This window comes from Telopea speciosissima, chromosome 4 (assembly GCF_018873765.1).
Source record: "Telopea speciosissima isolate NSW1024214 ecotype Mountain lineage chromosome 4, Tspe_v1, whole genome shotgun sequence".
In the NCBI taxonomy this organism is placed as follows: Eukaryota; Viridiplantae; Streptophyta; class Magnoliopsida; order Proteales; family Proteaceae; genus Telopea; species Telopea speciosissima.
This window is the reverse complement of record NC_057919.1, coordinates 62,197,234-62,214,583: the sequence shown is the minus strand read 5'-3', so window position 1 is coordinate 62,214,583 and position 17,350 is coordinate 62,197,234. Positions and strand designations below refer to the sequence as shown.

The 17,350-nt window shown below is 37.0% G+C and overlaps 2 protein-coding genes and 1 non-coding gene across 3 annotated transcripts in view; 1 reads left to right on the top strand and 2 right to left on the bottom strand.

The window, feature by feature from the left end:
• Positions 1 to 17,350, bottom strand: part of LOC122660134 (flowering-promoting factor 1-like protein 3) — a 30,796-nt gene that overhangs the window by 6,848 nt on the left and 6,598 nt on the right. The window lies entirely within an intron of this gene.
• Positions 2,649 to 2,719, top strand: TRNAG-CCC. The gene has a single exon. It is a non-coding gene; the product is annotated as a tRNA-Gly (tRNA).
• On the bottom strand, positions 4,512 to 5,159 carry LOC122660132 (histone H2A.1-like). The gene is made up of 2 exons (XM_043855312.1): positions 4,942 to 5,159; positions 4,512 to 4,849 (listed from the first exon to the last, which is right to left on the bottom strand). Exons 1-2 carry the CDS (start codon positions 5,140 to 5,142, stop codon positions 4,619 to 4,621), a joined length of 432 nt encoding a protein of 143 aa, XP_043711247.1. The 5' UTR covers positions 5,143 to 5,159; the 3' UTR covers positions 4,512 to 4,618.

Genomic DNA, 17,350 nt, shown 5'->3' with positions numbered 1-17,350 from the left:
AATTGGGGATCCCCTAGTGGTTAGCCTTCTGGGCTTTTGGTTGTATTTTGCTCTTTTCTTTTAATTTATTCTCCATTCACCCCAAAAAAAAAAATCAAGGCCAATTTGCTCAACAAAGGTCAAATGAAATTTCCTCCAACCAATTGAGAGAATAACAAGGCTAGGGTTTCCAAAGAATATAAATCCATCTACATTGACACTTGCTTCAATCTTGTATTTTATGAAGAAAAGGAGATTTATCATTCCTTTGATTTTATCGGCAGGTAACTAATTTATTATTTAAAGATTGGACAGACTGATGATTTATGCTGAGTTTTTTCTTTGATAGGTAGACCACCAAGGAGAGTTGAACTCATGACCTCTAATTGTAAGGTGTTGTCTTTAGCAACTGAGCTATCCCCGTATGTTTAATGATTGATGCTAAGTTGATAGATCACTACCTTCTTGTCAAGATCCGATGAGGCCCTCCTATGGATTTTCTAAGAGCTCCTTTAGGTGACTATCTTTGGCTGTCCCAAGACGTCTTCTTTTTTTTTTTTTTTTTTTGGTAAGAAGTGATTTTACTGATGATAATCATGTGTACAACTAGTGGCTTCACTTAGGCAAAGATTGTGAAGCCACGGAATGGAAAACGACCAAACTGTCTCACATAACAGACAGGGCCTTCCGGGCTAGGGCATCTGTAAATATGAAAAAGTACAGCAAATTTTTGGAATTATATGCCTAAAGTTCAGGGGCATTATGGTAAAATACTATTCCTAGAAAGCCATACCTGATGCCAACCTGCCATCCAATACATTAGTAAGTTTAGATCTACTACCCACATGGGGAAGGGTAGGGTCCATCTTGACTGTTTTAGTATTTTTCTATTTCAAGCCGCTCCAATCTCTTTCAAATTCTTATAAAATGTTGATATTGTTTTTAGGAGGACTGAATTTTCCTTCAACCATATTCAAGAGATCGGATGGTATTGAGAGGGTATCGTGCAAGGGCTGGTGCGAGTATTATCGACTTCATCCAATAGGAGGTGTGTATTAATGATCTTAGAATGGTGATTAAATCCTACCCTATAGGTGAAGGAAACCCCCTTCCCCCTTTCATCCCCTTTTTTAAGCGGAAGGAAGAAAATAGATTAACCAAATAAATAGTTCATCACATTATAACCTTAATCGAGTTTGAGAGTCTCTCCAGCCTCAACAGCCCACTTGTGGGCAATAGAAACTACTTGTCTATCCTTTTTAAATATACATATAGAAGCAAACCCCTTCATCAAACACGAAATGTTATAAAAATTTCCCATGGCCATCCCTTGTATGTTTCCTGTGTCAACCAGTCCCATTTCTTGGCAATCCGTCCATACTCCTACATGTGTTCATCCAAGTTCTTATGCTCCCCTCAAACCATGGTTCAATCTTCAAAGTTATGATTCTTGAGAGTTTCCTACAAAACTAGAGCTTATAAAAATAATCACAAATTGAGACTAGAATAATAATAATACAGATGCCCAACCTGCTGCTCCGCCATTGGATTCATAACTGCCATTACAAATAACAATACAAGAATCTCCACCTGACAACTTTTGGTACTCATTAATGGCTAAGACATTATCATTCTCTGAGATGATGGGTGAACTTGGACATTGACAAAGAGGCAAAAGGGGAAGATCATAGATCCATTTATTAATTACTTTCATCTAAGTAAAGAGTAAACACTTCAGTTACTGTACTTTTTTGTATCCATGGCATGGTTTTAGTATATGTTACCAGCACAAGTATCGGTCACTACTAATACAGATCAATATGTATCGCTAGTATTGGTGTAATACGAGATTAAAGTCTATTTTTTTAACCTAAAATCTAGGGTTTAAAGCCATTTCACCAATACAATATATATGTATTAGTCTCTATCGGTATCAATCAAGGCTGATATTTATATGTATCGGTCTAGTATAGGCATCAATCGTGGCTGATACGTATATGTATCAATTGAGACTGATATGTGTATGTATTGGTACCAGTCGCAGCTGATACGCATATGTATGGGTCTAGTATTGCTATAAGTAATGATCAATATTGTGGAAATTATCAAATAATCAGGGATGAAATCAAAGACCAAACATTTTGTAAAATAATGTGGAGTCGAATTTGTCAATTCTTGGGTAAAGGTATGCAAATGGGATACATCAAATTAGCATGTCAAAACACTCATGTCTGGTATTTGAAAGATACCAATAACTAAAACCACAATCCATGGTAACACAATCATATAGGAAGAATTTGGATCCCCTCCCGGGTAGGTAACCACCAAAAATTTTGCTGTTTCACTTCCTGCTACAAGGTTGGCAGCCAAGAAAATGGAATAATTAACTTTTCCTTTGGGTTCGTAAATGCCCTCCTAGGTTTTAGTATTTTTTAAACTACCCTTTTCCTGTACATTCCTACTACAGATGTAGCAGCAAAATTTCGTTCCACCCACCCCAAAGTTTATCCCCACATTCCATGGACGGTGTAACATGGGTTAAGATGGTTACCTACAGGGGAGAGGATCTGGATTCTGGACTCATATGGGAACATCGATACATGATGTTGGGTCCACGATGTCAAGAATAAAGTAGATTTAACTATATAAGCAATGTAGTTCTTCATCTAGCGCATCTGGTGTAGTGGTATCATAGTACCCTCCCACGGTACTGACCAGGGTTCGATTCCCTGGATGCGCATGGTTTTTAGCTTTTTATTTTCACCTTACACCTTTCTTGGGCGAAATAGTGAAAATCTGGAAGTTAGACCTCTATGGGGGAAACGTCTCTGAAGTCGATCAATTCTCAGCTGATGAGAGAGATCCCTCAACAACTCCACAACTTAAGAAGCAGAATTGTCCATTTCAACAATGGGAGAAATAGTGAAAATCTGGAAGTTACACCTCTCAATCCTCTCTGAAGTTGATCTTTTCTCATCAGCTGATGAGAGTGAGATCCCTCAACAACTTCACAACTTAGGAAGCATAATTGTCCATTTGCTGAACACTTACACCATTTGCCATCCCAACTCTTGCCAAATAAAAACTGTTCGAAAATAATATGATTGGCAGAAAGTATAAGACTTAGTCTGATTAGTATGGTTAATAGTATGACACCGAAATATTCTTATAGAAAGATGTACACCAATACAAGTCCTCTTGTAATACCCAAATTATAAACAGTAAAATTGAATCACATTAAATAATATTCTCCTCAAAATTTTTAAATGCTTCAATTCTACAATCTGGGTTAACCATACATCTATACCTCCAAAATAAAACCATTCTCAAATCACATGGATTGCAATATCAAATGAAAATACAAAGAGAAATCCAAAGGTTATACTTAGAAACTCACAAATACTAACAAACTATGATAGAGATGAAAACAGTATACAAACAATTGTTGAATAGATTTAAGAGAAGAGATACAACTAATTGAATATCTCCAAACTGTGTATGAACCGAGGTGGGAACTAATTTGGTTGTCCAACTTGTATGTGCAGATGGGTATATGAATTGATGTTGAGATTTGACAAAGGAAGGCAGTTGAGGAAAGAGAGAACAATTAGAAGAGATTTGGGTTCTAGTTCAGTAGAGCTAAAAGATCCCAATAAGCATGTCTATGAATTATTGATTGCAGGAATTTGGGTTGATTTTCCATAAATTTCATTTAAATGGAATCGAAGCTTGGTTGGATCTGATAGTGAGAATAGCAAAATGGTGCAGAAACTTATGCTTCTCATAAAGGGAAAGGATAAAGAGAATTGAATTAAAAGTAACAAGTAACCCAAACATTGTTTCCTAGACAAAGCAATGAATCTTGGGACTATTTCTCTATTTCCATGGCCTCAGCTTCCAGCCCCAACAACTCCATGGATTACTCTCACGTTTTAAGCGTTTTGGTTGGTTTTTCTGCATCAATCTTCCTCTGTATGCCAAATTTAAGAAAATGGCAACAGCGACAAGCAACCGTAGAAAAACTGAGAATTGTTAATGAGGCTCTGAAACAAGCTGAGGAAAGGCTGATAAGGTACCAAGAAAGACACGACCGTATACTGGACAAGATCTGTTCATATTACCTCTGCAACCAAGAATTAGTCACAGCCCTAGCAGGAGCTCGAACTGCAATGGACGAAGCTATGAAAAACACCAATAGTCTTCGGCAAATGCAGATGGCGATCATACGCTCTTACCAAGGTGAAATTTATGGAGTTTTATCACAGGCTAGATCATCTCAGGGAAGCTCAGATCACCAAGGTAACACCTGATCTACAGTTCAAATGTTGTAATAAAAAACCTAAACATCAAACCAGCCACACCATTTGTGAAAGTTCTATTAAGGATTCGTCTTGCATGTTAACCCTATTTCGATCGAAAGAGGAATCCATTTTCAGAATTGAAAATTTCTGGATCGAAGAGGAATGTATTTTCAAGCCCTTTTCCTTGGCAGAAATATACGCAAGAACCGAATTTGATGAAATCAGGACATGGGCAAAAGATAAGTCAAAATTTCCATTCCATTTAACAAAAGGAAGACATTTCTGGAAGATTACACAGCCTAATATCTACGATGTTAGTGAAAGCTTTGTAAATCCTTTCAAGCAACAGCTTTATTTGGAGATTTGGATTGAGAAGCATTGTCGCTCTTCTCCGTCTTCTTAGGCAACAAAACAGCGTGGATGTTAGGGAGAACACCACCGCTAGCAATGGTGACACCATCGAACAATCTTCCCAACTCATCATCGTTCCTCACTGCCAACTGCACATGCCTTGGTATGATTCTGGACTTCTTGTTATCTCTCGCTGCATTCCCAGCCAATTCCAGAACCTATTCATCCATGAACATAAATTAGAACAATAAGAATAAAATGAAAAAACAAAAAATATCAAATCAAGAAAAAAACGATGGATTGAATCTACCTCAGCGGCGAGATACTCAAGAACTGCTGCGAGATAGATAGGAGCACCAGTTCCAAGTCGCTGAGCGTAACGACCTTTCTTCAAGAAACGAGCAACACGACCCACCGGAAATTGCAGACCCGCCTTAATAGACTTCGTTACTGCTTTCTTTCTCTCACCGCCTCTTCTGCCTCCGGCTCCCTTTGTCTTTCCGCCTTCCATTTCTTGACCCACTTTGCTTCTGAAACTTAAAAAACCTCTCTTCGATTGAATACTGATGAGAGTTTGGTTTCGATTTTTGATTTCTAATTCGAATAATGTTTTTGTTGATCAGAATTTACCGCTTTATTTATAGTTACAGGGCACCGAAAGAACTTGATCCCCGAGAATATATTTAAGATGGTTAATCTAACGACAAGAAAACTCTGCCACGCTGGCGATCCGTGCGTTTTGGAATTGGCCAATAGGGATGCTTTGTGCCAACTTTTTTTCGGTATTGAGTTAGGAGAGAAGGCAAGGGTGTCCTTTGCCCCGCGATTCTTCGTGCTTTTATTTGAACTTTTGGAGTTTTTAGTTTTTCGCGCGCAACTGAGAATCTTGGTAAACATTGTCAATCATGACCGTCCATCTTATTTATTAGAGTGGGATCATAACAGAAGGACCAACCACGATTTAAAGCGATGAAGAATCTCTTCACCCACACGGTTCAAGGGAAGCAGCCAAGAATCGACTATTTTTATGTTTTTTAGGTGAATAAATAATCGACTAATTACTACCGTCCGATCAAGTTATTAGAACATCCTTTGGATTAGTGGAAAAGAAATTTATCATTTTGTGTAAATTTTTCAATGGAACTAGTTGTCCTGCAATTTGAGTAAGGCCTGATTTTGTATGATTTCTACTTCCAATAATTTCTGAAATTAATTCTCCCTTTTATTATGTTATTCATAGTACTCGATTCAGCAATCTTTTGTGCATATATTTAGCCGTTATCTTTAGGAACTCTTTCATCTTTATGAATTTAATTATCATTTTATTGTTTTATGTGTTTTTATTCCAAATCTTGTGTTTGATGGATTTCCTAAGTGGGTATTCTTCCATTTAGGATTATTTATTCAACAATCTCCATTCTTCTCCTCCCTTAATTTTTTTTTTTTGAGTGCAAGGGATCCATCAAGGCCATACAAGGGACCATAGATGAGTCTAATGAGGGGTAATGATGGGGCGCATGAGGGCTATGTTAGATATTTTCCAATGACGATATGTGGGCTTGATGAATGATTGGATCGATCATTGATGAGAATTAAAATACATGGGCTTGCTACTTATTTTTAGTGAGATAGACTGAACCGGCCCATTGTGGAAGTAGATTAGGGTTTGGGACTTTGTGGAGTATTATAAATACTATTGATGAGGGTTTCTACTCTCTACAGTTACTTTTTTCTTTTCTTCACAAGAAAGAGAGCTCTACGGAAGTCTAGGAGACTGTAGAAGATCCTCTTCACGGTTATCCAAGATTATTTGAGGATTTGCAATTGTTCTTCATCAAGTTATTATTCTTCATTAACATACACTGGTGAAAGGTATTCATCTCCCTTGTATTTATTTATTTATCCCACTATATTCTAATAATTCATACATAAATTTGGAATGGGGTTTTGATGAAAACCCATGGAATTTCGAACAGGCCACATTCTTTGTTTTTGCCGATGAAACGAAAACTAAATTAATTAAATAAAGAGAGAAATATCTACATTGTCCTTTGTATACCAAAGATTCTTATGACTTAGGATTGCTAGACGAGCAATCCTGTTTACCAAAAGAATAATGGAATTATCAAGAGGGATCAAAAAATTAATTTCATCCTTTGCAAGTGAATTAAGTTCGAGAAGAGAAGGCAAAATAGCCCACAGCCAATTATCTTGGGAAGGCTGAGGCACATATATTAGAATTGTCTTGTTTGAACACCAAATCTCTCTCACCCTTAGGCCCATCTTGGATGCTTGTTTAAGACCATTGATTATCGCCATCACCTCCGGCTCCAACCCATGATGTGGAGCACAAAGCAACTTTGCAACTGTTTTTTAATCCTATAGAAATCTCTCTCACCCTTAGGCCCATCCTTTGCAATTTTTTTTTTTTCATCCTCTAGAAATCGAGCAGCATCCAAACTCCATAAGAACTTTGGAGTAAAGTAGTTAATCACTAGAAAAATTTATCAAAATCCACAGTCCAATGTCCAACAGAACCACAGAGCAGCAAGTAATTTTAGAAAATTCAACCAAAACAAGTCAAAAAAATGCCTAGACTTTCCTAGGTATGCAAAAGAACTAGGGGTGTCAATGGGTCGGGTTGGGCCGGGCCTGCCTAAACCCTGACCCTGACCCTAGAGGCCTTAACCTAAACCCTGACCCTGACCCAACCCTGGCAGGGCCAAGAAACCCTCAACCCTGACCCGACCCTGTCAGGGTCGGGTTGGCCCTGATTGACCCTGACCCTGACCCTGATTTTTGTGTTTTAATCCCATGAAATTAATACTTGAAGCTAGATCAAGTAATGGGTTTCTAAGTTCCAACAACAATAATCCGAAAAGAAGAATAGAAGAAAAAATAGACATGGAAAAGAATCAGAAACTCAGATAATTTAATAAATTCAGCAAACCAAATCAAATCAAAATGGTATGAAACTTCAATCAATGGGTTTGCAGAGTAGGATAAAATTTTGATAACAAAACAGTAGTTTTCTGAGAAATCCTACTGTACAAAATTGAATTAATTGACCAATAGAAAAAGAAATTTATAGAGACTCAAAATGGAATCACAAAATATAGAAGCTGTTGATATGCAAATTAAGAGATAAGAGCAGGTCTTATCAAATGCAATAGAACTTGAGTCTAAGAAAAGAGTTGAAAATTGATTAGAAGATTCAGAGAGAAAAAAATAACTTTAGAGAGAAAAAAATTAGAGACTATTGAAGAAATGAGTTTAACTCTAAATAGCAGAAACAGATAAGCTAAACAAATCTGAAAATTGAAAGAACAGATAGCCGCAGGGTAGTTGAGTTGAATTGATCGACTCGATTCTCTGTTAGCAATATAGGTATAAGAATAGATAGGAAAGGAGACAGATACCGCAGGGGGTTCTATAAACCGCCTTCAAAGTCGCAGATGTTCAACGAGTTCGGACTTCGACTTCAAAGCTCCTTCAAGTTCAACGATTCTTTCCTTTTGTTTTTCGATGTGGGGATAATTTGCGAAAATCGCAAAGTGGGAAGGCCGAAGGGAAAGAGAAGGGGTTTAGGCTGTTTAGGGTTCGACTCTCATTTTCATTTGGATTTGGAAAAGATTTGTAGCAAACAGAAGATGAAGGGAAAGAGATGGGGTTTCGGCCTTTAGGGTTCTCTTGTTCGAGAAGGGAACGAGCTTATGAGAATCGTGTTTGGAGAAGAATTGTAGCAAACAGAGCATGAAGGGAAAGAGATGGGGTTTGGAGAAGATTTGAAGCAAACGGCGGATGAAGTTAAAGAGAAGGGGTTGAGCATTTGTGAAATGTGAATCGATTTAGGGTTTTGAGTGTTTTGAGGTGTTTTTTTTTTATTGTCCATTTTTGAGTGTTATTATAATATAAATATCTATATATATATATACTTATAATTAAAATACAGGGTCGGGCCGGGCCGGGCCGGACTAAGCCCGGGATCTAAACCCTGACCCGACCCGACCCTGCCAGGGCCAGGCTATAACTAAACCCAAACCCGCCCTCAGGGTTGAAAAATTAGGGTCGGGTCCGGGCCGGGCTCAGGGCGGGTTCGGGCCAGCCGGGCTTTATTGACACCCCTAAAAAGAACCCACTAAATTTCATGTATTTCATGTTAGAGAGAGCTGGAATTAGGTTATTCGACAGGTGCACATTTTCAAAAACAAAAAAACAATTACCAGAAAACCCCAAATTCGAACTTAAAATTTAATTTTAAAACTGGCAACCATAATTTAGAACTAAAATTTTTCTATCAATTGACTGAAATGTTAAGAACAACCAGATCATGCAACTGAGCAAATATGCCACTTCTCTATGGAAACAGGAACCTGTGTTGCTGGCGCAATCATTGAAGAAGTAGTTGTTCTACCCATAGTGGAAAATCGGGTTTTGACTGGGGTGAATGGTCCGAGTCGAGTCAAAATTTTAAAAACCTAGTCAAGAGTTGTGTATATTAGGCCAAGATAAAAAATGACGAGACTAGGTCATAAATGGTTCAAGTCAAATAAGACTTGGTATTTTTACCCGAATTATGAAAAAATCGGCAAACTTAGTCATTTAAAACAAAAAAAAAGTCATAAAACCAATTCACTTAGAAACAAAGTTAACTAAATAGTAAATCCATAATCTAAAACAATAAGAAAACCTCAACTTTATTCATTAATCTAGGTAGAACCATTGTTGGAAAATCGAGTCACCAAGTTTTTTTAAAAGACGAGCCGAGTGAGAAAACCAGGTTTTTCAACAATGGTACTACCTAAATCGATAGATAAAGTTGAAGACTAGTTCAGCTTGATTAACCTTTTTTCAATCAAAACTGTCTGTGTATGAGGAATCCAGCCACCATTTCTACCAATTGAAACCATAAATTGAATTAAAAAAATAATAATCAGTAATTGAAAATAAGGAAACATAAAAATGGCAATGAATTGTCCTCATCTTCGCTCAAATCCCTTACTCCCACCCACATCAGAATTAAGCTCTAAACGGCTCAGAGATTTACCAGAAGCTAACACACAGGCTAAGCTCCTTGTGGAACTCTCCCACTCATTATTTTCTGATGAATCACTGACCGATAAGAGCTCATCTCTGTCTCGCACTCATAACACAAAACCCTCTCTTGATTGTAAACGGAGAAAACAGAAAGGAGTTTGGTTGGTCTTTCTTTTTTGTCGGAATTCGAATGCATTTTTGCGTGAGACTAACTTTGACGCTTTATTTATAGTTGCAGGTTGGGTGCGATCTCGATCCACAAACATTTTCAAGATGGTTGATCCAACGACCGAAAAAACTCTGCCACTTTGGCAATCCGTGGGTTTCAAACTTGGCTAATGTGAATGCTCTGCCGCATAAGGAACAGATTGAGTACGGTTCGTACTTGAGCAAAAGAGAGGTGGTATTTTTTTCTTGAAGAAAGACCTTAATTCTTGCCATAAATTTTCCCACACAAAATACTCTGTCTGAAGGCTTCTTCATAAAAACATTCAGAAGCATGGTTCTAAGTATCGGCATCGTACTGGGCGATACGTACCGGTTTTGCAAATTATTGGTATCGATATCGTGCCGATACCATACTGGTAGCATGGTACGGGCAAGGGGTAAAATGATCAGAAAACTCATTTTTAAGGAAATTCAAGGGTATTTTTGTCCGATACAGCCAATCCAAGCCGATATCCTTTCGTATCTATCGATACTAATCAATACCTATCTTACTTTTAAGGTATCGATACAATACCTAAAAAAACTGGTATTAGTACATATAAGAAATCGAATCTCTTATATATAATCAAAGGGAAGCAGTTTTCTTTATGAAAGTGTGGCCTACGCCAACATTCCCATGTGTCTATCTCTCTCTTCCTCAAAACAAGGGAGCAGAAGTGTCTTTTCACATGGGGAAGAGAGAGATAGACTCCTACGCCAGCACTCCTAGACAGAGAACTTTTTTCCATAATCAAAAGTGTATCTTACGTCTCTCCAATACAATACAATATGTCTCTTAAAATCATACTTTCGATTCGATACTTTAAATTTAAATCTTGGGTTGACTAACAACTTATAACAGATTTTACCCAAACCACCATGGTGAGTGACCAAAGACATGATCTTTAGTTTTGAAGGAAAAGAATTCGATGAAAAAGCTCCCTTTATCATAGCAATAAATAAAAACAGCACCTAGTGATGGACCCCAAAAAATCTCTGTGCACATCTCTGTTTAGGCTTGGAAAAACCAATAATATATCCGAAGAAAGAAAAGGGGGGTGGTCTACATCCCCGAGATTGAGCAGAACCCAAAAGAGATAAGGATCCATCATCACCACCTGGTGAAAAAGAAGAAGAAGATTTCAGTGCCCTATATATCGAGCTATAGAGCCTAAAACCTCGAGAGGAAGAAGAGTTACCTACCTCAGGGTAAGGGTGTCAAAACCTAGCCTGAACCGGTAAAATCGATCAAAATCATTCAAAAAAACTGGACTGAACCGAATCGATCCTTATTTGATTGGTTTTGGACTGAGGTATGATAGGGCCGACTGACAATTGGACCGTATCGGATTGGCCGATAGCAAACTGAATAAAATCGATAAAAAATATCATTGAATATAAAACTATGAATAAATGAATTGATTATCCATTGATTTCAATATGAGTGAGCAAATTTATGATTGTAAGGGAAATTGTTACAAATCAATGAGTATGAGGTTATGAAAATAAGGAAATTGATTTTTAACAATGTTTCTTCCATTGATCTCTTGTTTCACTATATAAAATTAGTTGGTTGTCAAATAAATGATTTCATAGTAGGGTTCATTTTGTGATTTCAATATTAGTTATCTTCTTAATAACTATTCTATATTCTTCTTTGTTTGAATTATAACATGAACATATCTTTATTTATGATTGTTTACTTGTTTTGACTAGGGGAAGGTGAATTAAAGTATTTTTATCAAATCTTTCCTCATTACAAATTATGAATATAAGATTTCATTGTGGTTCACACTCGAAAACAAACCGATCAAAACCGGTATTAACCCGATATTGAGAAATCGAAACCATACCGGACTGAAACCAAAATTTCTTAACAATTTGGTTTTGGTTTCGCTAATTCAGAGACCGAAACCTAGCCGAACCGACCATTTGACACCCCTACCTCAAGACATAGTAGAGGCTTGGCCCGTAAAGGCCGATGGTGCAAACATAGCACAATGAGGTGTAGCAGAATCAGAACATTGCAAGTTTGACCACAAATACATCAACCAGCAGTTTGGATTACTCCGAAACTAGGTACAATAACGATAAATTGTGATGCAAGTTTGATCCCAAATACATCAATTGGCAATTTGAAATTGATTTGTCGGGATTTTAAAGGTACTCCTCTCCCTATTTAAATTCCAAAGAAGTTCTCTATTGTGGCAACAAGTGAGCCATGACCATTCATAGTACTCTTTTACATGCACTATTTGAAGATTTTGAAGAGTTTCTTAAGTCAAATTGCAAAGATGTGGTTTCTTACTTGCAGAATCGCTACTTCCCCTCCATATCTACGATCTACATTGGAGGATGTCAAACATTTGTCAAATTATTTTGCTAGTTACATTTTCACTTATGTTCCTAAGGAGATTAACAACCTGGCTAACTCCCTAGCAAGGAGGGCCCTATCGATTACGTGTACAATGATGTGGCCTATATCCGATCCGTGGTTACGAGATATTTGTTCATCTCAACCATCAATTTCTCACATTATCCTTAATAAAATTTCTCTTACCAAAAAAAAAAACTGAAAATCATAAGATTGGGACAATAACTATAGGGTAATTTACTCTAAAAATTTTTATACAAACCATAACAGAAGGGCCAAACGGCCCAAACATGATTTAAATGATTTTCCTTGACCTTTGGTGATGAAGAATCTCTTCACCCACCACATCAATTGTTATCATATGTGAACAGAACAATACATGATTGTCAGTGGTTACATCTGATAATTTTTACATGGTGGTGTTAGATTACACAATTTTGATAATGGGGTCTGATCATTGAGAGATTCTTCTTCATCATATCCATGGCATATCATATCAGAGAGAAACATTTGTGTCCAGGCATTTGAAGCCTGCCCCTTGGGAATATAAAGCAATCCATTCTCCTGCCACAACATAATCTAATTTTCAGGACCATAGATTCAAGAATTACAACATATGGATCAATGCAACTGCAAAGGAAAATATAAAAAATGGATTTCAACAATTGGGTTCTATCCACCAAACTCTCAAGTTTCAACTGATCTGTCATCTTCTCAAGCTTGTTACCATTGTGAAACAACATAATATGGTAGCCAGTCTACATAAACTAAGGTTCCTTTCAAGACAAATTGTTTGCTCTAAATCTCAGATGTGAATGTTGAACACACCTAGACATGTAAAAAAAAACAATTTACATATTGATTCAAAAGTCTCAACCCTCAACATCTCATCCACATGTCTCATAAAAAATAAGGACACTTTATAAAAAAACAGCCTTAACCCAAAAAATACATAAATGCCCCCAATAAACCCAAACAAGCCATCAAATCTAGTTCAGACCCAAACTAAACATATGTCAAAATACGTATCGATTTAAAGATCTCAATCTTCAACTTCTCATCCATAGCTCTTATAAGAGATAAGAACACTTTATAAAAAAAAAGCTTTAATTCAAAAAATTACAAAATTACCCCCCAATAAGCTCGAACGACCCACCCTATCTAGTTTGGACCAAAACTGTATCAATAATTACAATGACTATTTATAAAGGATACTTTCAATAGTACTATTTATACAAATTCAACAAACTTCAACTCTGGCACTCAAGTTTGGTTTGTTCATACACAGACTGTCTCTTAGACTAAAAGAGAGACCATCAATGGCAAAGTATGTACTTAATAATATTAATATAGATTTATAATCACAAATCAAATAATTTTCTTGTTTCAAAGTTCTAACCATAGAAGAAGCAGTTTGCAAAGCCTTCTATTGTGATGGCTTCTCTGTTTTGGTCCTTAATAGACTCTCTTTCCCCCTTCCAGTAGCTTTATTTTATCGCCCCGCTTGCAGGGTTTTTCGTGGCAAAAAAATTTTGAATTCTTTCTTAGAACCTGAGCCATCAATTTCATTTTGGACTGTTATAGTTTCAGTTGTGGCTTTTACCTAACAGTCAAGCTATCAAACTATATAAACTAGAAGAAAAGGTCAGTCACAAAATTTTCATGTCAAATTAAAGGGACCATGTTCCTATAGCGAAGTGTCTATAGATAACATCACCACATAGATAAAAGGAACTGAGAAAAGATAATAACTTAATAAAAAAAACATGGGAACAGCAAGTTTACTGAACTGATTATTGGTAATGTCTCCACTTTTTTTTTGGGTGTCAACAGCAAGTTTATCTTTTAATTATACTTGGGGTTCAGCCAGGCTCTGCATCATCATCATTAGTAAGAGCAGGTACAACATCTTGAAGATCACCATTCAACACTGCATTACCACTGGTGAGAGGAGGTGCATCAACTTTTGAAGATCACCATCCAACATTGCATTTTCATTGGTGAGAAGAGCAAGTGCATGATCAAAATAGAAGCTTGGGGTAGGTGAGAATAAGTAAATATACAGCAAGTATATGGGAGCAATAATAACTAGTCCTATTTTTTTTGCTTTCAGAATTTTCTCTATTTAAGGAGAACTTTAGCAAGCTCTCAAATAGATAAAAAAAAAACACTTGGGAAACATCTACTTGGGGCATTAGTGTTTATAGAGTCATTTAGAGTTTTTAATTTATATATCTGCCTTTTAAAAGGCTTTGTTAGTTCTTAGTTCTATCCATTCTCATCATATAAGTTGTTGGAGATTAAGTGTCTCCAATGTAATCACAAGAGAAACTTGTAAGGTCTGATTGCCACTAGAAGGCAATCAAGATACAATGGAAAGCCAAAAGACAGAATCTCCTTTGGTTGTAACTGATTCAGCCTTAAAAAGAAATGTCTTTACTAATATTTGAATTACATTCACTCCCTCTTGGATTACTACCTGGATTATCACAATACTGGAAGGAAGATGACATACATATTTTTCCACCTTTATTTGCAGTTTGATCTTTCACAAACTCTTCATACATATTTGAAATCAATTCTTACACTGACCACTAACAAAACAGTAAAGGTTATTGGGGAAACTAAAGTATTTTACAACCAACCATGACTTTTTCCATCATACAGAAAGCAAGCAGTACCCAAACTACACAAGAACTCGGAAGTTTAGTAGTTAATCACTAGTAAATTTTATTAAAATCCACAGTCCAATGTCCAACAGAACCACAGAGCAGCAAATAATTTCAGAAAATTCAACCAAAACAAGTCAGAAAAAATTGTCTATAATCCTAGAATTTCCAAAGGTATGGAAAAGAACACACTCAATTCATGTTAGACAGCTGGAATTGGGTTATTCGACTGGTGTGCATTTCAAAAACAAAATACAATTACCAGGTAACCCCAAATTCCAATTTAATTTTAATTTTGAAACTGGCAACCACAATTTAGAATTCATCTGTCACTTGACTGAAATGTTAGAATCACAAATTCGTGACAGAAAATTAAAGATTGACGGTGACTTCCCATTTTCTCTAGGAGACCAACTAATACTCAGAGACTGGACATTAACAAAACAGTAAAGGTTATTAGAGAAACTAAAAGTATTCTACAACAAACCAGGACTTATTTCATCCTACAGAAATCAAGCGGTATTCAAACTCCTCAAGACTCTAGAGATTAGTAGTCAGTCTCTAGAATCAAATGTCCAATAAAACCACAGAGCAGCAAAGTAATTTCAGAAAATTCAACCAAAACAAGTCAGAAAACTGTCTAGAATCCTATTAATTTCCCTCAGGTATGGAAAAGAACCTACTCAATTTCAAGTTAGACAGAGCTAGATCTATCACTTGGTGACAACATGATCCAACAAATGAAACAAACAAATGGAAATGAATCGTCGTCATCTTCGCTCAAATCTCCTCCTCCCATATCAGAATTAAGCTCTAATCGCACCAATAATTCACCAGAAACTAACATACAGGCTGAGCTCCTTGCGGAACTCTCCTACTCGTTAGTTTTTTGATGAATCAGTGGCCGATAAGAGCTCATCTCCGTCTCAAACTCTCTTTCTCTATATCTGTTTCTCAACTTTGCCGCTTTATTTATAGTTGCAGGGTGGGAGCGATCTCGATCCGTGAACATTTTCAAGATAGTTGATCCAACGACCAAAGAACTCTGCCACTTTGGCAATCCGTGGGTTTCAAACTTGGCTAATTTGGGATGCTTTGCGCCAACCTTTTTGTTTTTCTCCTTCTTACGGTTTCATGTTTTTATTTGAACTTCGAAGTTTTTCCCGCGCAACTGAGCTTCAATCTACCTTATTATAGCCTTATAGGGTTGGGACTTGGGAGTGGATTTGGCTCCTGTCCTCCAGTGGTGGGAGTCAGTCCAGCAAAACCACCTGAAAATAGGGGGTGGGGTGGTCATATCACATGTGGGGCCCAGGTGGGACCACCTGTGAAATGACCACCCCACCCCTGTTTTTGTTGTGGTTTAGCTGGGCTGGACACTCCAGCTCCCACCACTGCAGGACAGGAGCCTTTTCGCTTGGGAGTGGGGGTATAGGATGCTTTGACACTCCAAGCCTTGGTTTAAGGTATTGGATCAGATCAGTCGATTTTGGCTAGATCGGATCGGTATTGGTCGAGACCGATCTCAGTACTGATCTGATCCAGCTGTACGGACAGGGGTATAAATATAAAAAATTAGTTTTTTTATAAGAAAACAAGGACAAAAGTGTCATATTTACCTGAGTTTGGGCGATCCCGATCCAGCCGATACCGACATCACGACTGCCGCAGTCGTGGACTTCGTCTTATGGGAAGAATAATTATAACTTATGGCCTCAATTCTAACAGAATCTACCCTTTAAATGAGTTTGGATATTGGCTAAGCATTAAGGTGGATTTGGAATTGGCCATATCCAAATGGGTGGTAGGACCGTAGGACAATAGTTTTAGGCCCCGGAAAAGCCCAAAACTGGAAGTTTGAAAAGCCTAGAAGTAGAGAGAGGCCCAAGCTAGGCCTTCGGCCCTAACTGTAGGACCAAGACCAATCCTACAGAAGATGGGCTTACAAAGCCCATAGAACCAGGCAGGCCCATTTACTATCCTACCCACCAGAATGGGTAGAATTTTGATTGATTGAGATCCTAAGGCTCCAAAGCTCCGTTTGGTTGCAACTTGCAAGGGGAATTAAAGGGAAGGGAAGGGAAGTGAAAATTTTCAAACCTTTTTATAATCATTACCACATATGATCATAACACTAGCTAACTCCAAACCATTCCATATTTAACTATTAAATTTTATTTTATTTTACTTTACATCCAAATCACTTGGGTTAAAAAAAGTAAAATAAAAATTACACTTAAAACGTATCATCACTAAATATATTGAGAAATTTAAGTGGTTAATACAATCATGTTGATTATGAATACAAAAGTTTCTGATTTTAGTTTTGAAAAAAATTCATTTTCCTTTAAATATTAATTGATCAATAAGGAGTTATTAGGATGTGATACACAAATGGGAAAATGTCTTAAGCTGGTTGTGACTTCATATGA

Coding starts and splice junctions, on each gene's coding strand:
- LOC122660132 (XM_043855312.1), bottom strand. CDS start 5,142: ATGGAAGGCGGAAAGACAAAGGGAGCCGGAGGCAGAAGAGGCGGTGAG. Junction 4,850..4,941: donor TTGAGTATCTCGCCGCTGAG/GTAGATTCAATC, acceptor ATGGATGAATAG/GTTCTGGAATTGGCTGGGAA.